The sequence below is a fragment of the Rhinopithecus bieti genome, unplaced genomic scaffold (assembly GCF_001698545.2).
Source record: "Rhinopithecus bieti isolate Rb0 unplaced genomic scaffold, ASM169854v2 scaffold_23925, whole genome shotgun sequence".
Lineage (NCBI taxonomy): Eukaryota > Metazoa > Chordata > Mammalia > Primates > Cercopithecidae > Rhinopithecus > Rhinopithecus bieti.
Window position 1 is genome coordinate 484,076 of NW_016811042.1, and position 23,877 is coordinate 507,952.

Genomic DNA, 23,877 nt, shown 5'->3' on the forward strand with positions numbered 1-23,877 from the left:
ATAAATCACTATCATAAAGCATTCATGAGAATGAAAACATGGCACCAGAACTGTGACAAAACACCAACAAAACAAAACAAAACAACAACAACAACAAAGAAACCTACTTATCCCCAAACTTTTCTGATTTGTGAGTTATTACGGGTTTCATTTATTAAAAATTCCCCTTCTGCTATGGCATGAATGTTTGTGTCTCCCCAAAATTTGTATTTTGAAATTCCAACTCCCAAGGTGGTATTAGGAGGTGGGGCCTCTGATAAATGATTAATTCATGATGGTAGCCTTCATGAATGGGACTAGTGCCCTTAAAAAAGAGGTCCAACAAAGCTCATTCGTGCCTTCCATTATGCGAGGGCACAGCTAGAAGATGTCACGTATGAACCAGAAAGCAAGCCCTCACCAGATATCAAATCTGCCAGAGCCTTGATCTTTCTAGCCTCCAGAACTGTGAAAAATACATTTCTGTTGCTTATAAGGTACCCAGTTTGTGGTAGCTTGTTAAAGCAGCCTGAATGAACTAAGACACCCTTCTAAAATGTGTTATAACTGACTAATTTAAAAATTAGAGTACAATCACTGCTCGGGTGACAGGTGCAATAAAATCTCAGAAATCACTAATAAAGTACTCAATCATGTAACCAAAACTACCTGTACTCCAAAACTATTCAAAGTACTCAATCATGTAACCAAAACTACCTGTACTCCAAAACTACCTGTACTCCAAAAACTATTTGGAGTACAGGTAGTTCAAATAAAAAATTAAATAAAAAAAATTTATTCAAATAAAAAAATTAGAATACATTAATATCAGTATTTTTCCTGAGAATCTCATTAACTCCTTTGAAATAACTGAAAAATAGCACTGGATATTGTAATACGGATATTGAAAATATCCAGAATATAAAAATTGAATTTAGGTTCGGTAAGTTGGCTCATTCCTGTAATTCCAGCACTTTGGGAGGCCAAGACAGGAGGACTGCCTGAGACCAGGAGTTCGAGATCAGCCTGGCCAACATAGTGAGACCCCCATCTCTGCAAAAGAAAATTGAATTTTAAAAAGTCACATTGAACAAAATTTTGAAGAATATTTAACTTGTTTCAGCTGATAATTCATAAGATTCTCTATACTAACATATTAAAATAATAGAACTTGCTGGGAAAATTGGGAAAAATGATACTAGAGAGGTTAGAATATAATATAGCAACTTTTTGCTTTCTCAGATGTCATTTAGAGCTCATCACAAATTAGCAAAGAATAGGTACTTTATAGTTCCAAACTAAGAATTCCCTGTGAGTCTTTAACAAAGATACTGTATTACAAATGTACAGCTCAGTTCTCAAATCCACTAAAAAAGATGAACACAGCTGAGAAGTCAAGTGGATTAACAGGCTTGTAATGATTAAAGGGTAATAAAAAGCAGATAGCTTATTTTGCATTCAATGCTATTTTTCTTCTTAAGCCTGGGCTCTAAACATATATTCTAATGCCAATAAATTTAGAATCTATTTTTTTTATCCAGAACATTGTGTTCAATGTTTATCACTCTAATTTACTTTTATAAAAGAAAATGAAATAAAACTTTCAAAATATGTAAGGTTAACATTAATGCAACAGCGCCACCCAGTGAACATGCTGTATATTCAAAAGTGTTACTAGAATTTACTGTTTTCTTTAAATACTAATGTGTACTTTCAAAATATCTATGGCCTCAACCATTTATATAAAATTATACAGTACAATACTAACTCAAAAATATATAAAAGCACTATGCATTTTTACTTTTCCATTTATAACTACAGTTAAGATGTGCTTTCTGATACTTGTGATTAAAGGGTTTTGCATATTAAATGCTACCTATGTCAGCAAGCTAGAAATGTTGGCCGATAGGAGAGACTATCATTATTTCCTCTTGTATGAAATGTTAGGCAGGTATAAAACAATGGCATTTGTTTGCTTTTGTAGATTTTGTATATATCTCATAATACAGTACAGTTTCAAAGATTTTCTGTCTCATGCCCTTACTATAAAATGTGTGTTCATAATTTCACTTCATCTTGCTATTACTATTCCTAATTCATATAAGTGAATTGAATGATGGCATCAATAATACAACCACAGAATTTATAAACCAATCAATAATGTAATGTGGTGCTTCAGCACAGGAGGTTGAGGCTGCAGTAAGCTATGATGACACCAGCCTGGGCAACAGACTGAGACCCTGTCTCAAAAAAAAAAAAAAACTAATATGATATCATATCAGATAGCATTTTAATATTCTACTCTATAGTGACCAGAACATAGTTGGAGTATTGCTTTTGGTATTAAGTCCATATAAATCTACTAGAATACTTTTATGTCATCTTTTATTTCTCATGAAATAGAAATACATTGGAGGAAAAGGCAAAAGGAACTAAAATATATTCAACAAAATGAAAATTTCTTTTTCACTCTGACCTGCTAATTTCCCTCCTCAGAGGCTACTACTATTTGTTAGATGCATCATGTCTCAAAAGGAGTTCAGTTCAACAACAAACACTGATTGGGTGTGCAGTTTGTACCAGGCATGGTGTTAGGCACAGGAACATCAAAGGTCATTAAGAAGCAGACCTGTGTGATAGTGGAGACAGGCACAAAACAGATCATTTCAACATAACATAAACTTTTATTTTTTTAAGTATACAAATAATCCATCTCAGACCTCTCTTCTTGAGTTTCAGAATCATTCATCCAATTGCCGTGTATCCGGACATAGTATGTTTCACAAGCATGTTAAGCTAGACATGTTCAAAACTGAATCACCAGTTATCTCCCAAGTGAGTCTGCCTCTATGTTACCTAAATCAGAGACTGGCATCCCATTTATCTGGGTACTCAAGCCAGAAAATTTCACTCGTACTTATCAAGCATCTCCAGCATATAAAGATTTGTGCTAAGCTGTGAATACATGACAGCAAATGGGGTAGTCTCTGTCTTCACTAAAGCTTGTTTAAGAAAATCTGTCCTTGATTTATCCCATTTCTGCCCTCACTCAGTCACCAAGTTTTGCCATTTCTACTTCCTAAAATTCTTCTGAGATCTATTTCTACCCACACTGGCAATGCCCCAGTATAAACTGCCATCTTTCTTTCCCTGGTTTACTACAATTATCTCCTAACTGGTTTCCTTCTTGCTGGTATTGCCACCCTTTGAGTTCTTTTTCTCAGAGTAGCGATTAATCATTTAAATACTAACCTAATCATGTTGAAACCATTCAAAGCTACTATTAGCCTTAAGAAGGAGTCCAAAGTTTGTTACATCATCACTAATGCTCTTCATGATCTGGTCCCTATTTACTTCTCCACCCGTCTAGAATCTCTCAGTTCCTAGACTGTGTTCTTCTTCATAAACATTGTTAGCCTCTATCTAGAACACTTGTCTTTTACCCTTTCAATTCCTAGCTATTCTCAAGCATGGAGCCAGTAAGACTGAACTGATTTTTTTTTTTTCTTTTTTTCCCGATGAGAATGTAAACTCTGTCAGGAAATTATTAGATCGGTTATTGCCATATTTGCTTTTTCATTATTATATTTCCAGTATCTAGCTTAGTATCTAGCATAAAATAAGGGTTCAGTGAATATTTTCTGAATGAATCCATGAATGTCAAGAAAGCAGAGAAAAGTCAACTAACTCAGACTATGGAATAAGGAACGGCTTCTTGGAAGAACCCTAAAAAATTAGTAAGGATACGGAAGAGTCAGCCAAAGAAAATAAAGACAGTCCAGACAAAGTCAACCAGAATGTGAAAGGTCTCAGGTGTAAAGCAGCCTCATGAATGTGAAGTGGGTAGGATGGGAGATGGTACTGGAAAGGGAAACAAGACTGGGAAGGAAAAGAGTGGCAAGATGATGAAGACTCTAGCACACCAGGCCATGGAGGCGGACTATCTTGAACGTGACTGTGGAGGGAGATCAGAAATTTAAGGAGGCAAGTGAAATAGATTTACATTTGAGACTGGTCATTCTGGCTGCTACTTACAAGATGGATTTGGTGGTGTAGGTGGGGGTTGTAGTAGTTACAGCTGGAGGCAGTGAGATGAGATAGAATTGGGAGTACAAATGAAAGCAAAGGACAAATTAGAGTTTGAAGGGCTCGTGAGCCTCCCAAATGTCTGAACTTCAAGGAAGAGGTTAGGAATAGCAGTAGTTTTAGAATCCATGAGCAAATAGGTTAAAACAATGAGTGGATAGTCCTCACAGGGAAGACACAGACAGAAAACAACTCAAGGTTGGAACTTTGGGAAATACTATTTAATGGGTAGGCAGAGAAAAAAAAAAAAACCCCAAGAAGCATGAGACAGGTAGAAAAAGATGGGAGAAATGCAAAAGAAGTTTCAAGGAGGGTTTGATTAATGACACCAAATGCAGAAAAGAGGTCTAGAACAAGAAACAGTAGTCATACATTGGTGGAGGAAGTACGTTACATTTTCTGAGACAGACAAATAAGACAGGTGGATATATGTGGCACTGACAGAAGTGGAGAGGGAGGAAGTTATATATTGTATGATGGCTTTAATTTTCTCAATTAACTGGGAAAAAAGTACTGGGATTGTCTGTGGCCCCTATGGAATCTCTATTCATAAGAATGGGTGCCTGATGGCAAGTAGAGTGTAGGACCCAATCTTAGTATTTCACCTATTCCTACCACATTAGACCAAGTGAATCAACTTTTTGTCCCTATTGATCTGTTAAACAAAGTAGATATAACAATTTGGAAACCCTGTCACTTAAAAAAAGAGATTTGTTTAAAGCACTAGATATCACAGCATCACCACTTGCATTAAAGATAAAGTCCTAGCTGCAGGCTGCCATGGTCTCTTTGGAACACCCCCCATCTTGTCACTCAAAGGTCCACTCAGTCCTGATAGGTCTGTCATCCAGAATTTAAAGTGCAGTCTAGAAAAGGAACATGAAATTAAAATTAGAAAGGCAATAGACACAACAAATTGCAGATGCATACGAATGTATTATGTGCTTGAAACATATCTTTAAGACTACTTTGGTCACTTTCTATTAAAAGAGGAATTTAGGCTGGGAAGAGGAATGAGGAAAGGGTAAAGTTTGTGAGAAATCGCTGAAAGTTACAGGACAGGGAAATTACTGATGATAAATTAAAGGCTTGTCAGGAATCAGGGAAAGAGCTGAAGATAGAGACTGACAATCTGTCATATGTCACTTTGTGTCATTTTCTCCAGTGTTTCCAGTTAAGGATTTATAGACAAGATTCAGGGACAAGATTTTGACAGGGACCTGGGTCAGAGGCATCAGACACAGGAAATTTGGATGCTGATAAACCATGCAGTCTAGGCTGTGAAGGCAGGTATTAGCAGGAGGGCTGACAGGGAAAAGAAATAGAAGGGCAAATGTAGCACATGTGAGGGTATAAAATTATGATGCTACAATCAGAAAGAACACTGAAGTTTTCTGCAATTGTCAGTGTTTTTATGGGTGATAACAAAACTCTTAGACTAATGTCTAGGGTGAGAATTCTGATGTTCCACCTTCTGCCTTACACTGACCAGTATCAGGCAACTAAAAGTTTTTAAAAGTCAGATTTAACCTTCTAATTAAATTAATTTGAATAAACACTCATTTTTTAAACAAATAATGTACTTCTAATATAACTATTTATCACATCAATAGTAATATTAACCCCCAAATAAACAATATTTATTGTCGATACAACAAAATGGTCATCTTGCTCTTTTCTTCCTTTGTCTCATTTTTCTCTTTCTCCAAGTTCCATTCTAATCTTGGCTTTCACATAAATCGCTTGTTTTTTTTTTTGTCTCGATTCTCAACAACAACTTAGACATTTGTTAAGCACTTGCCACTTGCAAGATATTTTACTAGGGACCATGTATAAATAATAACAGTCAAAAAACAGCTAATATTTATCAAGTACTTAATTAAGCACTCTACGGGAACTAATTCACTTAATCTTCATGATACCCTATAAAGTAGAACTGTTATCCCTATTTTAAAGATGCAGAAACCAGCTCAGTTAGGTTAAATAGCTCGCCTAAGTCCACCTAGGTAGTAAATGGTGTAACCAGGGATTTCAATCAACTCCCTCTGACCGTAGAGATGTGCTCTCAGTCACTATGCTATGGCTCCCTTCCCTGCCTCTAAGGACATATGATTTGGTGGAGGTTATGCATGTATAAGTAATCAATTTGATTTGGCAAGTGTCAATGAGACAGGTCTCTTTTTTCTGCTTTCCTCACTGACTCTAATATTTTTTAAAAATCTATTTTCTTAACCTCCTTTTAAGTCTTACCAGATTCCGACTTTGAGACTTACATCAGTAAATAGACATTGAAAGGAAAGACAAAAGCCCTGAACTAATGAATATGAAATGTATTTCTATTTAGAATTGGTATAGACTTCACTATCAGTAGGTTTAGTCCTTCAGCCCACCGGACAAAGCACCGGTATTTGTGCCTACATTCAACACAACCTTTCTAGCACTTTTTTCACATAATTCAGTTCAGGTTCCCCATCCAACACACGACTGTCACCAGATGATGCTCTACCCTGTGACCAGATATAAGTTCTACCTCTCGTGTCCCAAACCTCAATAAAACTTAATGGCTTTCTCCCCTGACAACTAGGCCTGCCGTGGTTTCCTAACTTGTATTAAGTGCAGTGTTTCCACTCTTGCCAAAACAAACAAAATACCATGTAAAAAAATACAGATTTCAGGGCCCCTTATCTGAAGAATGAAACTCACTCAGGAATGTGCAAGTTTGGGGAACAGTTCAGTGGTGGAAAGCACCTGATGTTCCTGGCTCCTCCTGAGGGCTGATGGAAGAGGGAGAAGCTAAAATCAGGAGACCTGGTTTCTACTTTAGACAGTACCACCTACTGTATAACTTCTAACAAATCACTTCTCACTGAGTCCAGTTTTCTTGTCTGTAAAAGCGAGAGGATTTGACCAGATGAACTGTTACGTTTCTTCCACCTCCTGAAGTCGTGCTTATGAGCACAGAGTCAGAGGATGTGTGTTCATATCCAAGCTATGCTACTTGTGCGCAGATAACTGCATTCTCTGATTCAGAGCCCTCACCTGAGGAGATGATAGTATCTCTCCACTCTCCCTTTCCTTCCCTTTAATGAAATCTAAATGAGATGATGCTTATAAACATCTAACAGAACCCGGCACATAATCAATGTTCAACAAATTATTATTACTCTGGAATTCTATAAATTACCTCTGCACTTCCTCCCTTGTCACCCTGAACTTAGTGAAGTTTCCTCCACTTGGTTTTGCTCCTCAACTCGGACCCCGAAAACGCTCTCAACGCCGGCGGAAGTCACGCTGAGATGGGCAATATGCTCAACCCCGGTCTCTTCCCCGAAACCGCGGCGCTCCCACTTCCCGCAGTCCGAGGTTCCGACTCGGCGCCAGCTCCGCGAGCAATGGTTCCGCCCTGCGCCCTGCCCCTTCCATGACAACTCCAGCCCCACCTGCCTGGCGTCTCTTGAGCCCAACCGGCATCCGTCGCGGTTGGACGTGGGCTTGCCGGAACGGGGCGGGACTTCCAGTAGGAGGCGGCAAGTTTGAAAAGTGACAACGGTCGACGTTTGCTGATTTTTTACTTTGCTTGTAGCTGCTCCTCGAACTCGCTGCCTTCCTGTCGGCGGCCGGCACTGTAGGTGAGCGCGAGAGGACGGAGGAAGGAAGCCTGCGGACACCTTCGCCATCCCAAGGCGCGGGCAGGTGTCGGGACGCAGGGCCTGGCGGTGTTTTCGTTGTTCTCAGCGGTGGGAGGAGGCGGAAGAAACCAGCTCCTGGGAGGTGAGGGGCGGGCCCATCGTTACTTTTTATTTGATTTTAATCCCAGAAACAACCGGAGTTCAGTTTCTACGAAACTAATGGGTGTTTTCTGGTGCAGCATAGACCGAAGAAGACGAGCTTGAGCTGAAATTGTTCAACTTAGGCATACATTTATGTGTGATTTTTGGAAAGGTGGTGGTGATGTAGCTTATTTGGCTGCAGATGCTTGTCAGCTTTTTACACATCTCCGTTGCCAAACGTTTCTTAACCAAATCCAAAACCATGAATGAAAAGACAAAAATATCATTCTCAATGCAACTTTCAAAATTCAAAGGAAGAGAGCAGCGTATATATAGCACTACGCATGCGTAACGCGATCATTTTTCCCTTTAAAAGTTCAAGGAACGTTTTACTTAATTCATTGAAGTTGGGAGTCATTTCTGTTTATTTTTGTTTAATCTCTGCCTCCTGGAACTGTGATGTCCACAAATAGTTTATTTTAACAAAACAAAGTGTGTAAAATTTAACAGATAATACTTTTAGTACCTACTCTGCTCAGCATCGTGGTGCTGCAAATAAATGAGAAACCAGAGGAATAATTAGCAGTTAATCTCTGCTACTCGTTAGACAGAGTATTACTGCGTATATATTAAGTCATTTGTATACTTTATCCCACCCAGGAACTCAAACTGTGTAGTTGGAAAGTGTCTTTCTTCATCTCTCGTTAATGAATAAATTGTAACTGAAATGGTACTCCGAAAGAATGACAGAATTTGGATATTGGAGGAGGTTCCAAAAGGAAATACTGGAAGTTTGGGAAAGTTAGGAGACTAACTTGGAGCACAAATTTCATTCAATTATTAAAGGTTTTAGAAGCCTAGCAGAAAAATTTGAATTTGATGTGGGTAAGGTAATTAAAGTATTTTCGTACAAATATTATATGATGCATTAAGTGTTTTTATAAGGATTAATCTGATAGTAGAGTGCCAAATATTAGAGAAGAGAGGAAACAGTGATACTAATTTTGAAGATACTTTACACCTACGCTTTCTATTGCAATATTCTGTAATTCAGATGCAGGTTTTTTGGAAAAGTGACTTTTTCTGAAGTCTTTCTTTGGTCCAGTCCTTTTATGAACAGCTTTTAAGTCTATGACTTACATGAAAATGTAGAATGCATATTTATGCTGAAGGGGACATCTAATATGTGATGCATCAGAATCTGGATTCCAAAAGATCCCAGCTCTATGGCCTGGCAAGGTAGCTCATGCTTGTATCCCAGCACTTTGGGAGGTTGAGGTAGGAGGATCACTTGAGCCCAGGAGTTCAAGACTAGACTGGGCAACATAGACCCCATCTCCACACACACGCAAATTAACAGGGCATGGTGGTGTGTGCCTGCTGTAGTCCTGGCTACTTGGGAGGCTGAGGCAGGAGGATAGCTTGAACCTGGGAGGTCGAGGCTGCAGTGAGCTGTCATTGTGCTACACTGCACTCCAGCTTGGGTGACAAACTGAGACCCTGCCTCAAAGAAAAAAAAATTAGACAAAAGGTCCTAGCTCTAACAGGAAAGCTTGCAATCATGAAATTTAATGGTAGAAAGTACAAATTCTTGCTTAAGGTTCAAATAATCAATTTATACAACGAGAACACAAGTGACCCAGCAGATGTGACCAAAAAAGAGGAAAAGGGAGGAAAAAAAGAACAAGGAGAAGCCGTCTTGATACAAGACAGTCATGGTGAAGTTCTTGGAGTTTCAGTTGATCAATAAGTGCTACAGTGGAGGCCATTAATACTGTGCCCTAGACAGACCATGTCATGTTCAGTTTGGGCACTACATTTTAAGAAGACATTTACAAAATAGTGTGTGTTAGAGGAAGATTAATAAGATGGTAGTTTCTAAAACAATGTCGTTATAAGGAGTATTTTAAAGTTACATATAGCCATACATAAAGAAATTATACTTACTTTAAAGAAGGGAGGGCTTAGCAGAGGTGTAATAGCTTTCTTCACATTTTTGAAAATGGTGTCATGTAAACAGAGATTAATATATTCTACTTAGTTGCAGTGACTATACATAGGACCGGGAGGTAAAATTACAACAAAACATATTTCCACACACTATAAGGAAGAGTTATTTAATTTGGAACCATAATAAAGTGGGAAAAAGTTGCACTGAGAGTGAATTCTGTGATGCTGTCACATGTTCAAGCTGAATTGGGAAGTTATTTGTTAATCATTGCTTAGAATGGCTTCCATTTATTAGAGGTTAGGCAAGTTGCCAAAGCTCCCCTTTTTAACCCTAAAATTCTGAAAAACATTAGGAGCCTAAAGAAATAGATTCTCAGAATTGTGGGCCATTTCAATGTGTTTGCAAAACTGAATATATTCACATTGGGTCTCTAAGATCATTTTGCTTCACTGGAGAGTAGGGGATCTGAAGGTAACACAACAAGTATTTAAGGGAGTGGCTGAGAGCAATAGCAGTGGCTGCTATTGCTGCTCATTTCCCTCTTGCTGTTACTACTGCTATTTTTGTGGTTACAGAGAGAGATACAAAGAAAATGAAAAGATCCTGACTTACTGGAATCTCACAATGTAGTGTCAGAGTTCTTTAAACATAATTTTGGTACATTGCAACTAGTATCATAACAGGATTAAATGCAAGGCTCTAGGACGCTCCTAGGACAAAGGTTTTCCTGCCCTCCCCTCCCCTCTCCCTCCCTCCTCCCCATCCTCCTCCTCCCCTCCTCCTCCCTTCCCCTCTCCTTTCCTTTCCTTTCCTTTCCTTTTTTGACACAGGGTCTCTGTCACCCGGGCTGGAGTGCAGTGGTGCAATCTCTGCTCACTGCAACCTCTGCTTCCCAGTGTCAAGTGATCCTCCCACCTCAGCCTCCCTCAGTAGCTGGGACTATAGGCATAGGCCACCATGCCTAGCTAATTTTTATGTTTTTTGTAGAGATAGAGTTTCATCATGTTGCCCAGGCTGGTCTTAAACTCCTGGGCTCAAGCGATCCACCTGCTTTGGTCCCCCTCAAAGTGCTGAGATTACAGGTACAAGGTTTTTAACATCAGCATTTACTGACCCTTTCAACTGGACAATTCTTTGCTATGGGGTGCCACCCTATACATCACAGGATGTTTGGCAGCACCCTTGGTCTTTACCCACTAGATTCTAGTTGCACCCACACTCCTGTGCTGACAACCAAAAATGTCTGCAGCCATTGCCAGATGTACCCTTGAGGATAAAGTTAGAGAACTACTACTCTAGGGGGACACAGGTAGGAATAACTCACCACGTGAAGACATTAGGAGAAATGGTTTTTTGTTAAAGTTCTCACTCTGGTGACAGGAATTCCTACCAATTATACCGTCTATTCTTACTCACTTGTTTTTCTCTCTTCTGTTTGCATCTACAACCTGATTAGCCGTCTCACCATATATGTATTGAATAGGATGTCAAAACTGAATACAATTTTTTATGCCCTATATTACTGTTGTTTATATATAGCTTCTGCTGATGATGTTACCTATATGCCTTGCTTTGAGAATTAATTATTAGGATTGGTCTCGTTAAGCTCCTTGGCCCTCACGTATAAAAGAAAAGCACATGGTTTCTCATCTATGTATTCAACCAAAGTCCTCCTTCCCAAATGTGTTTTTCTGTTCCTACAAAAGAGAACAACACTAGGAAAATTAGCAGAAAATAACTGTGTCACCTTAGAATAAAAGTAATTTTAGGATACATATATAAATACTTGTCTTTATTTTACTAAGATATTTGATGATAGTTAACGCAACTATGAATAGTTCAACTTTCGCTCGTTCATTTTGTCCTTATATTTATTAGTTTCCAGATAATGAGAGCTACTGATTATGTGATATTTCTAATATTTTTTTCTTCCTTCAGATTAACAGGAAACTTCCAAGATGGAGACTTTGTCTTTCCCCAGATACAATGTAGCTGAGATTGTGATTCATATTCGCAATAAGATCTTAACAGGAGCTGATGGTAAAAACCTCACCAAGAATGATCTTTATCCAAATCCAAAGGTAAAAGGTGGTTATGTTTGCCTGTGGATAATGGTATTTAAGAAAAAAGTAAGCTACTAGGTCTATAGTGTGGCAAGAAAGGGATATGCCCTCCTTGATGGAGACCATTTTCATCGAGAGAGAATCTCTCACCTAGCGTAATTTAAAAATAACACCAAGTTTATATGTGTGGTGACTTCTACATTCCCATTAGGATTCAACTCTTTAATATAATCGTTTTCTTACAGCTTCTACAACGTATTAAAGTGTATTAAATTTTTTATTATTATTGGAATGGTGGTCTGAGAGTATCATTTATTGGTAGGGGTTGAAGGAACTTATTCCAAGTGGTTTTCAACCACAAAAAAAATGCTTAGAAATAATCCTCTTTCGAAGCTTACAGATTAATTTTCATGCATTATGCCCCAGGGGGAATTGACTTGTTTTGACAGGTACTGTTTTTTCTATCTTTAGTTATTAAATACAAAATGAACTATTTATGTGTCACAGAAAATCCCAAAGTCTCCTTCCAGTTTCTTGTGTTGGACTTGAAGTGATAACATAGTAAAACCTGGTTTAATGATGTAGAACTCAAACTTTCTGATCTCGCCACCCCCTTTGATTCTTGAAATGGAAGAAATACTTTTAGAATAACTGATGTCTTCAAACTGAGTAAATTCAGCTTTCTTAAAAGATTACCACGTTTTCCCTATATTTCTCATCTTTCTGCTCACCCAATAAAGTTGTATTACTATATGGATCAGAACAGATTCACACGCCGGCATTTAGGAACTGCTGTTTTAGAAGATCCAATTTTTAAAATCATATATAACCCTATTACATTTATACCTCCTGATCAAGGGTTCTCTTAAACTTCACATCTAAGGAAACCTTAATATCTGGGCAGCAAACAAGGTTTCCTGTGTTCTTTAAAACACACACACACACAAACACACACACACACACACATTTTCAATGTGCCATTATTTCTGCCACATGCCTGACAGCCTGTTCTGAAAGACTAACTCTTCTTCTTCCATTTCCTAAGGTGGATTGGGTTGCTTGGATTGGATTTGGATATACTTGCTCTCTCATTCTTAAACAGCTGATCCCTTGACCACTTATGTTTGAGCAAACTAAGCATCATAACGTGTTTTAAAATTTGGAAGAATTAAGGAGTATTTCAAGGGAAATGGAGTAATTTTGTTGTCTTTTTCTTCTTTGCTTTCATTGACTATAATATTGTATGGTAATGATGATAGTGACATACCTTTAGAGTTATGCATCAGAATATTCAAAGTTGTTTTTGCTGTAGCCTGAAGTCTTGCACATGATCTACATGAGAGCCTTACAAATAGTATATGGAATTCGACTGGAGCATTTTTACATGGTGAGTTTAAGATGAGGCAAAATTACGGTTTTTTTTTTTTGTTTTTTGTTTTTTTGTTTTTTTGTTTTGCTGCAGTTCTGCTTACAATGCATACTGGCTTTTATAATGGGAAGTTATGGACTTTATTTTTAACAAATTAAAAGACATAAAAAATTAATGTCAGTTACATTGGGATCTTATGCATAATAATGGTTTATATCCATAGCTTTAGTAAGATGAAAACCATAGTAAAAGACTTAAATCACACAGATTATTGATGCTATGCAGTTGTTACAGATTTGTAGATTTGTCTTCAGAGACTATAATAAACAATAGCTAAGTCTTCATATTGTTCTCTTCTCAGGAAGAACTCCCAAATTAGAGTAGAAGATATGCAGTAAGATTGAAACAATTGAAATGAGGCAACTTAGCTTTTCGCAAATTAAGTATTTGCATAGTACCTGATATTTAGTAAATGCTAACCTTATTCCATTTTAAAATTCATTTAAAATCTTTATTAAGCACCTACTATGAACCTAGCATTAATAATAATGAAAACTCTGTATTTATACTAGAATATGTATTAAGGTCTTTAATGATAATAAGTTAATATATTTTGATCTTAGCTGAAGATTTTTCTCATTTTGTCTAATCAATGTGTACGGTTGATTTTGTGGTTTATTGCATTTAGATGCCAGTGAACTCTGAAGTCATGTATCCACATTTAATGGAAGGCTTCTTACCATTCAGCAATTTAGTTACTCATCTGTGAGTAAAGAGTGATTTTATTTTCTTAGTCTACATTCATATTTATATTGCATTAAGTTTTCTTAAAGACATAATTTTCTTTGGGAAGGAATAGCTACTATGTTCCTCTTCATTTCATCCCATATACATTCAAAATTTCAAAATTGTAGACTGCCACCAAACAGAACTGCCTCCAACTGTGCCATTTTCTCAGCATATTTTCAGTTGAACTTGTAAGATACTGTACGTCTAAAATTGTTTACCATCACCAAGTTTATGTACTGTTTATTAGGATCTATAACTATACTTTAGTATTGCATGACTACGTGATTAATATACAGAAAAAATAGATTTCAGTGCTGTAGGGTTATACATTATAGTAGACTTCTGGCTTCATCCCCTGACCTTAAAAGTATATCCAGAAATCTCTTTTGAAAATAAGATGTTTATATCCTATGGCTTAGTATTTAATGTGCAAAATACTTTTCAATAGACTTTTTGTACTTCATCTTCAAGGGACTCATTTTTGCCCATCTGTCGGGTGAATGACTTTGAGACTGCTGATATTCTATGTCCAAGTAAGTGAGAATTCAAAACAATTTTAATGTCTGGCTTCAATCTACCATTTCACCTTCACCTTTCCATCAGTAAATGTAAGAAAAAAAAAAAAGAAAAACAACTTCAAGGAAATTGGCTTTAAATAGTATATCCCATTTTAAGGGTGAATTTTAATATCATGTTGGATTTTTTTTTTCCTTTTAAGAGCCATAGAAAAGCTGTTTTTCTTATTTTTTAGAAACTCTTTCCATTTAAAAGTGTTCTATAAATTTGGGAATATGAGTACAAACAATGTAAGTATAATGTTGCATAGTGGGTTCATCATACCAATTTTATGAAATGTAACAATTACTATTTACCATAAAGAAATTATCTTTTATCATTAAAAGAATAGTTATGTTATATCAGAATGTAAAATTCTAGCTTTAATTGTCCCTTAATTCGGCTTTGATATTTATCCATCAAGTTATTATAAGTTAAGAGATTTGGTGTGTGTATTAGGCTATTCTTGCATTGCTATAAAGAAATACCTGAGACTGGGTAATTTATAAAGAAACGGGATTTGATTGGCTCACAGTTGTGCAGGCTATACAGGAAGCATGATGCTGACATCTGCTTGCTTCTGGAGAGGCCTCTGGAAGCTTAGTCATGGCAGAAGGCAAAGGGCGAGCAGACATGTCACATAGCCAGAGTGGAGCAAAAGCACAAGGGGGAAGGTGCCACACACTTTTAAGTGACCAGATCTTGTGAGAACTCACTCACTATAGAGAAGACAGCATCAATCATACTCTTACTTTACAATCCAGCAATCATGCTCCTTGGTATTTACCCAAATGAATCGAAAGCTTATATTCACACAAAAACTTACACGTAGCTGTTCAGAGCAACTTTATTCATAATTACCAGAACTTGAAAGTAGCCTAGGTGAATGAATAAACTGTAGTACATCTAGAGAATAGAAATATTCAACACTACAAGGAAATTAGCTAGCAAGGTATGAGAAGACATAGAGGAACATTAAATGCATATTATTAAGTGAAAGAAGCCAGTCTGCAAAGCCTACACAGCTATACATCATTCTGGAAAGGGTAATATTGTGGAGACAGTAAAAAGATCAGTGGTTTCCAGGGGTTAGTGGTGAGGGAGGGATAAATAGGACCCCTTTAACACTAAGGATTTTTAGGGCAGTAACAATACTCTGTATGCTACTCTAATGGTAGATATATGTCATTATGCATGTGTCAAAACTCAGAATGTACAGTACCAGGAGTGAATTCTAATGTAAACTGTGGATTTGGGGTGATAATGATGTGTCAGTGCAAGTTCATCAGTTGTAACAAATATACCACTCAGGTGAAGGAAGTTGGTGGAGAGGAGTTTGTACATGTGTAGGGACCCAAGGTATACGGGAACTATCTACTTCCTGTTCAGATTTACTTTGAACTTAAAACTCCTTTTAAAAGGAAGTCTATTAAAAATTAATTGACTATATATTTATATGTGTCTATTTTTGAGCTTGCTCTTCTACTCCATTGATCTGTATGTCTATTGTTATGTCAAGCAGTACTTTGATTACTTTCGCTTTATAGTAAGTCTTGAAATCAGTGTTATTTCTCTTTCTTCATCTTTTTCAAGATTATTTTGGCTATTCTGGTCCTTTGCATCTCTGTATGTATTTTAGTATTTTCAGCTTGTCACTTTCTACTCTTCTTCCCCCTGAAAAAGCCATTTTGACTGAGATTACTTTGAATGTATTGTTCATTTGGGGGATATTTGACAATTTAATAATATTGGGTTCTCTGATCCATATGCATGCTATATCTCTGCATTTATTAAGGCTGTTAAATTTTTCATAGTGATGTTCTATAAATTTAAGAGTGCAGGCCTTGTATAATAAATTTTGTTAAATTTATGCCTAAGTCAAATTTTAGTGGTTCTGTAAATTTAATTAAAATTTTCTGATTAGTTATTGTTAGTGTAGACAAATACAATTGATTTTATATATTGACTTTGCTAAAATCACTTATTATTTGAGTAGATTTTTTTTTTGTAGATTCCTTAGGATTTTCCTTATTGATAATTCTTAATCTTTGTTTGAGAACAAGGCTTTTTTCTAATCAAGATGCCTTTTATTTTTTTATTTTTTGTTTTTTTACTGGCTTGGACTTTTAGTATAATGTTGAATTGAAATGATGAGAGCATTCATCATTACCTTGTTCCTGATCGTAGGGGGAAACCATTTAGTCTTTCATTATTAAGTATTAGTTGTAGGATTTTCTTAGATTTTTTTTTTATCAGAATGTACAATTTTTACTTTATTTCACTGAGAGTTTTTATCATGAAGGGTATTAAATGCCTTTGTGGCCTCTAGTGAGATAATCTTGGGTTTTCTCTTTTTTAATCTACCAAATTACATTATTTGATTTTTGAATATCAAGTCAACCTTGCATTCAGGATATGCCCTGATTGGTTATGATGTATTTTTAATATATTGCTAGATTTGATTTGCTAATATTTTATTAAGTGTTTTTGTCTGTGTTAATGATGGATATTGTTCTGTAGTTTTCTTGCAATGTCACTGCAGTGACTGATCTGAGTATCAAGATATACCAGTCTCATACAATACATTTGGAAAGATTCTCTCTTCCATTTTTGGGAATTGTTTTGTAAAATTTGTATTATTTATTTCTTTTTTGAATATTTGGCAGAATTTACTGGTGGATCCATCTTGGATTGGAGTTTTCTCTCTGGGATAAATTAAGAATTCAATTTCTTTAATAGGTTAAGGGCTATTCTGGTTGTTTATTGTCAAAACTCCTGAGTTAGCTTTGGTGATTTATGTTTTTAAAGGAATTTTTAGCTTGGCAAATTTGTTAACATAAAATTGTTCATTATATTCCCATATTATTTTAATGTCATTGTGGTAGGTAATAACATCTTCCCTCTCATTTCTGTCATTAATAATTTGTTTCTTTATTCTTTTTTTTTTTTTTTTCCTAACCAGTCTGGTTATCAGCTTATCACTTTTTAAAGAACCACCTTTTGACTTAATTGACTTTTCTATATTATACTTCTTTTTTTTATTATTATTGAATTTTGAGCTTATTGTTATTCTTTCTTCACGGTTATTTTGGGTTTCATTTACTCTTTTTTTCTAGTTTTTTTTTTTTTTTTTTTTTTAGGTAGTAAGCTGAGTCCATTAATTAGATACCTTTCTTCTTTCCTAATATAAGTATTTATTGCTGTAAATTTCCCTCTAGCACTGCTTTAGCTGAATCCCCCAAACCTTGATATGTTGTATTTTCATTTTTATTAGGTTCAAGATATTTTCTGATTTCCCTTTTGATTTCTTTTTTCATGTATGGGTTGTTTATAAGTGTGTTGCCTACTTTGGGGATTTTCCCACAATTTTTTCTGTTACTGATTTGTAAGTTATTTCTTTTGTGATCAGAGAATATACTTTGTATCGTTTGAATCCATTTAGATGTATTCAGACTTATTTTATGACCCAGAATATGGTTTGTATTTGTTCACTATAGTGGCTGTAATAAATTACCACAAACTTGGTGACTTAAGATAACATACATTTATTCTCCTATAGTTCTAGTGGTCAGAAGTTCAAAATTGGTTTCACTGGGCCAAAACCAAGGTGTTACTAAGGTTGCGCGCCTTCAGATGACTCTAGGAGAGAGTCAGTTTCTTTGCCTTTTCTAACTTCTAGGGTTGCACTTCTCAGCTCATGACTTCTTTCTGTCATTGAAGCCAGCAGTATAGCATATTTAAATTTCTTTCTACTTTCATGATCACATTGCTTTCTACTTTCTGTGTATAGTCCAATCTTTCTCTACTTTCCTCTTATAAGGACACTGTGATTGCATTTAGGGCCCACCTAGTTATTCTAGAATAATTTTCTCATTTCAAGATCTTTAATTATACTTATAAAGCCACTTTGCAAATAAGATAACATGCACAAATTTCAAGGAGTAGGACCTGAACATCTTTGGTTGCTGTTATTCAGCCCACCACATGGTCTACCCTTGTAAAAGTTCCATGAGCACTGTTGTTGATGAGTGGAGTGTTTTAAACATGTTAATTGGATCCAGTTGGTTAATAGCGTTGTTCAAGCCTACTGGGTTCTTACAGACTTTTTTTTGCTGGTTGTTCTATTGAACTGCTGATAGATGTTAAAATCTTCAGCTATGATTGTGAGTTTTTCTGTTTTGTCTGTTCTTTAAATTTTTGTTGTATGTACCTTGAAGCTCTAGTTTTAGAAGCATACACATTTAGAATTGCTATATCCTCTTGATGACATAGTCTTTGCTCTGAAATATACTTGATTTGATATTACCATAGCTACTTCAGGTTTTCTTTTCATTAGTGTTACCATGTCATATCATCCTTGTAACTTATGTCTTTATATTTGAAACGGGTTTCTTGTAGACAGCATATGGTTGGGTCTTGCTTTTTAAATTCAACAAACACTGGGTGTTTTTTGTTTGTTTGTTTGTTTTTCTGTTCTTTCTTCCCTCCCCCTCCACCCCTGCCCCCCATTTAGGTTTGTTCACTTCCTTGGATATGGTTATTGTTTTTATACAATTTGGAAAACATTCAACTATTCTGTAAAAGTTTTTTTGTCCCTTCTTTTTGTAGGATGCCAATTACACATTAGTTATGCTGCTTGATACTGTCTCTCAGCTCAGATATTGTATTCATTTTTTTCTCTCTGGCCTTTATTTTAGATGACTTCTATTATGTCTTCAATTTCGTGAAGCCTTTTATTTTAGGTCTAATCTACTGTTATTCCCATCAATGTAATTTTATTTCAGGTATTTTCAACTCTTAATTCAGATCTTTTAAAAAAAATCTTTCCTTTTATTTCTTCACATGGCTGATTATTTTCTCTGCCCCCTTTATTTATTTATAAAGACTGTTTTCACATTCTTATCTACTAAATCTATCATCTATTTATTTGTGTTATTTTTTAATATGTTTCTGTTGATTGATTATATTTTCTTATGGATCATGTTGTCCTTTTTCTTGGCATGTCTGGTTATTTTTAGCCCATGCCAGACATTGTGAATTTTACATTGTTAGTTGCTAGATTTTTTTTATTCCTTCAAATTACATGGTTGGTTGCTGGATTTTTTTTATTCCTTTAAATATTTTTGATTGTTTTCCTGGCCTTAGTAGTTTCTTCCTATTCATGAACTAATTAGTACTTAACTGAGAACTTGAGGGGTTTCCTCTACAGATTTCCAGAACTCTTTCTGTTTACAGCTTCCTCGTCTCAATACTCAGTTCCATAAATCCTAGTTGCTTTGGCTTCTACAAACTCTAAACTCTGTCTTCTTGATCCAGCAAGATTCACAAGTTTTATTTGTGTTCTCTTTCTCTGGAGTACAGCCTGAAAACTCTTCAGTCATAGGCTGATGCAATAATAGAGTTCACCTCATTTGTTTCTCTTGGAGATTGCTATACTGTATTGCCTGTTGTCCAGCATCTAAAATTTGTTGCTTCATGTATTTTTATTTGTTTTTCTAGTTTTTTAATATGGGAGGGTAATTCTGGTTTCTGTTATTCCTTCATGACCAAAAGTGGTTTGCCTTTTTTTTTTTAAGTTATTAATACAAAGATAATTCTTACCTTTAAGTTTGAGCAGATTTTCTACACTTTATTTTAACCTATACAATTTTATTTTATATATTATGAGCAGAATATATAGTGGAAGAGGATGAATTTTCATTTTCATATTATGTTAGTTCAAAGGTTTATTTAAAGAGTGTTGCTTTCTATTTTAGAAGCAAAACGGACAAGTCGGTTTTTAAGTGGCATTATCAACTTTATTCACTTCAGAGAAGCATGCCGTGAGACGTATATGGAATTTCTTTGGCAATATGTAAGATTTAAATATGTTTTGGGGTTACATGCCAGATCAGTAACATTAGTTATGAACATTATAATCTGTTTTGAAATCATTGCCATAGATAGCAAATTGCTGTATTGCCTTTAGAATTGAATTCATTTTTATATTTATGTAAACTTGCAGATTTTAGTTACTGGAAAGCATATCTCAGAATCGGATTTTCTTTGAAATTTGGTAACATTATAGAGAGGCTGAGTTCTGCTTGTTTTAAAATCTTGTAGCTGAGGCTTGTTTTCCTTTATTAGGAAATGTTAGGGAATATTGATATGTTTACATTTTTTTCTTTGAAGTTTGCATAATGTAGCTTTTATTAAATAATGGACATATTTAAGGTTTATATTGCCTTTTAAATAATGGCATAATTGGACTGTTTGTGGTGGTGTTTATCATGGTTGCTCAGATTCAGTCCAAGGCAATCTCTTTAACAGACAGAAACTCATTTTCCTTTCATCAACAATTTAGAGAATTTGGCAAGATTATGAGTCATCTGTGTGATTTTTCCCATTTGTCTTCAGTAATGGGGTACCATACTCTTAGAAAAGCACCAGAGTAACTCCAAACACTTAGACCCTAGGCTCCAGCTTCACTGAGCTATATAGATCCATACTTCTTTGCACAAATCATGCTAAGCTTATACCTCCTAAACATCATATAATCTTCAAAGCTTACCACATTCATGTGCCAACATACACACACTCTCATAATTTTGCTTGGTTAAGTTTCCACTATCTTTAAGACACACCTCAGACATCTATCACCTCTACGATGTCCTGTCACCCTTCTTCCGAGCCATTTCCCAAGTTGGGTTAGATGTCACTCTTGTCGGTTCCCATTATATTAAAAACAACAAGCAATTTTGTGGGTTTTTATTCTTGTATCTGGCTCCTCAAGGAGACTTAGCTACTTAAGTTCAAGACCTATAAGTTAGTCTTCTTGAGAATGCTCAGTTTTGAGCTCAGTGCCTATGATGAGAGCCCAACATTTGTGTTGAGTAAAGAAATTCCTAATTCATTTGTCATGAAGGCCTAACTCTATCTTAAATTTCTTATTTCTGATGGTTCAAACTATAGTATGAGTAAGGATTTTGGACACTCTGATTATGTTGAAATGCACTAATATGAGATGATTAAAATTGCTTTAATAGAAATCCTCTGCGGACAAAATGCAACAGTTAAACACTGCACACCAGGAGGCATTAATGAAACTGGAGAGACTTGAGTAAGTGGGAGATTTACAAGTAAAATAAATGCAATTTCAAAATGCAAAATGAATTGTAAGTAGTATTTTACAACCCTATAGTCCACCTTAAATCTCTTTTATCTCTCTTAATAAATAGCAGGGTATTTGAGTTTGCCTTTTCTAAAAAAAAAAGAAGAAAGAAAACTAGTTTTCTTCTAACTCTTAATTATGTAATACATCCTTTGGCTTTTCTGTTGTTGATGTGTTAGCCCGATTTGTTTAAAGCCTTTAGCTTACTCTTCTAATTTGTGTCTGGAATATCGTCTTATGTAAGTGAGCAGTAACTGCCTGGACTATGTTCCTTGAGATCAGTTGATTCCATCAAATGTTTACTCTTACAACAGAGTTTTTTGTCTATTTGTTTTATTTTTGACTTAAAGGTAATGTAGGGAAAAGAATCACTCAACAGTTGTGATTTCTTGGCCTTCCTCATATATATATTGATTTTGAGCAGGATTTTTGAAATCTCTTCTAATTTATAGAGATGTCTTTGAGGTTATCTGTTTTAGGTGAGAGATTTTCTAACCTGCCCCTGGTTAAAATTGCCTTTACAGGCAGCAGTAAGCTGAAAAGACTGGGGACAGGCAGACATTAGACTGTAACAGGGTAAAAGATATCACAAACTAAATCAAAAGAAGAATGACAAAGTGGAGAGAAAATTTGCAGCACATGCCACAAAGCCTTACAACTCTAATAACAAAACCCATGTAATATTCCTAATATACAAATATAATATACAAAACTACAAAGCAGCCCTATAAACTGATAGGAAAAAGTATAACTTTAAAAAAAAATAGACAAAGGCTTAAAATACATAAAAACAGCTAATATATCAGATAGGCAAAAACTAAATTTGAAAACATTCATAACATTCAAAATATTCATATAGAAGAGACTTGAACACATGTAAGTGTTGTAAGGAAGGACTAGTAGTGGAAGAATGGATGATACGGGAGTAAGAGATGTGAGGCGATGATAGCCAGTACAGAGGTAGAGAAATCAGCATTACCAGAAGGAATACAATATTCATTTTATTAGGAGTGAAGTTAGAAAGGATAGGTATGTATGTGGATGGATCCATAGATTTGATAGTAGAAAACTGAAGGAGCTCATTTGATTTTTATTTTCTGCCTGTAGTAGAGGCCAGATCATTCATTTTAAATGGTTGCCACATGAAAGGGTGTAATTCAGAAATATAAAAGTAGACGATTTCTTTATCTAAGTTATTTGAGGACAGGTATTTCATTTTAGCCTTTCAAAAGTGAAGAGCAGTATTTTAATCTATTTTGCTGTGTTAAGTTCTGTTCCAGTTGAAGAGCAAGAAGAGTTCAAGCAACTTTCAGATGGTATTCAGGAGCTACAACAATCACTAAATCAGGATTTTCATCAGAAAACGGTATCTGTTGTGAGGCACCTTAAACTTTAAAAAATAAAATTTGTTTGTAGATGTGGTGGGACATATAGTAACAGCACATTTCTTTCTCTATTACCAAAGAAATAGAATATATTTCTGTGCCTATTTGTGCCCCTTATAATGGATACATACTTCTCTCAACCATCTAGAACCATGATGGGTTTTGTTGGCAAAGTTTTTTGTTGTCTTATTGAATAGAATTTTTTAGGGTTTTCCTAGGTCTGGTTTTGCTGCTTCCAAACCATGCACTGTGGCACCCTGGATACTGCAGTAAACTCTCAAGAATGCGTCAAAATATCTTGAATTTTCAAGGGAACCACTGTAGTACTCAGCATCTGTCATATCCTTGAATTCAAGGAAGTTCACAGTTTCCATTTTTGGTCACATTCCTTTCATATCCTTGTGAAGCTAGGGTTTTGGCATTTGCTGTGGTAAAAGCAAGTACAATGTAAAAATCACTGTGACATAGGAAATGAGAATTCTATATCCAGTCTGAAATACACGCTCCAAGGTACATGAATGTATGCAGTGCCCATAGGTACATACATCTAACTAGGAAGTACTCAAGGTTATTTAAAAACAAAATAAAAAATTTTTCTTTCAACTTATATGTATTATTTTTCAAAGGGCTACAATGTTAGGACATAAATACTTAGGCCGTTATTTGGACTTAACTACTTAGTAAAGGAGCTCTTAGATATTTCTTTTGGCTTAGGAGCATCATGAGCAGAGAAAGTTTAAAAGAGTATCTGATCTAACACATTTAACTCCTTTCTTACCT

At 35.6% G+C, this 23,877-nt stretch overlaps 1 protein-coding gene and 1 long non-coding RNA gene across 2 annotated transcripts in view; one reads left to right on the forward strand and one right to left on the reverse strand.

Annotated features, from left to right (window-relative positions):
- Positions 1-2,631: 2,631 nt before the first annotated feature.
- Positions 2,632-7,422, reverse strand: LOC108543090 (uncharacterized). The gene is made up of 3 exons (XR_001889457.1): positions 7,250-7,422; positions 6,769-6,839; positions 2,632-4,931 (listed from the first exon to the last, which is right to left on the reverse strand). It is a non-coding gene; the product is annotated as an uncharacterized LOC108543090 (long non-coding RNA).
- A 105-nt stretch (positions 7,423-7,527) lies between these two features.
- NUF2 (NUF2 component of NDC80 kinetochore complex) overlaps positions 7,528-23,877 on the forward strand; it is a 32,054-nt gene continuing 15,704 nt past the window's right edge. The window contains 8 exon segments of the mRNA XM_017893428.1: positions 7,528-7,836; positions 11,725-11,867; positions 13,162-13,236; positions 13,907-13,983; positions 14,479-14,540; positions 20,319-20,416; positions 21,588-21,661; positions 22,982-23,078. Coding sequence (XP_017748917.1) covers positions 11,745-11,867; positions 13,162-13,236; positions 13,907-13,983; positions 14,479-14,540; positions 20,319-20,416; positions 21,588-21,661; positions 22,982-23,078 — 606 coding nt within the window. The 5' untranslated portion in view covers positions 7,528-7,836; positions 11,725-11,744.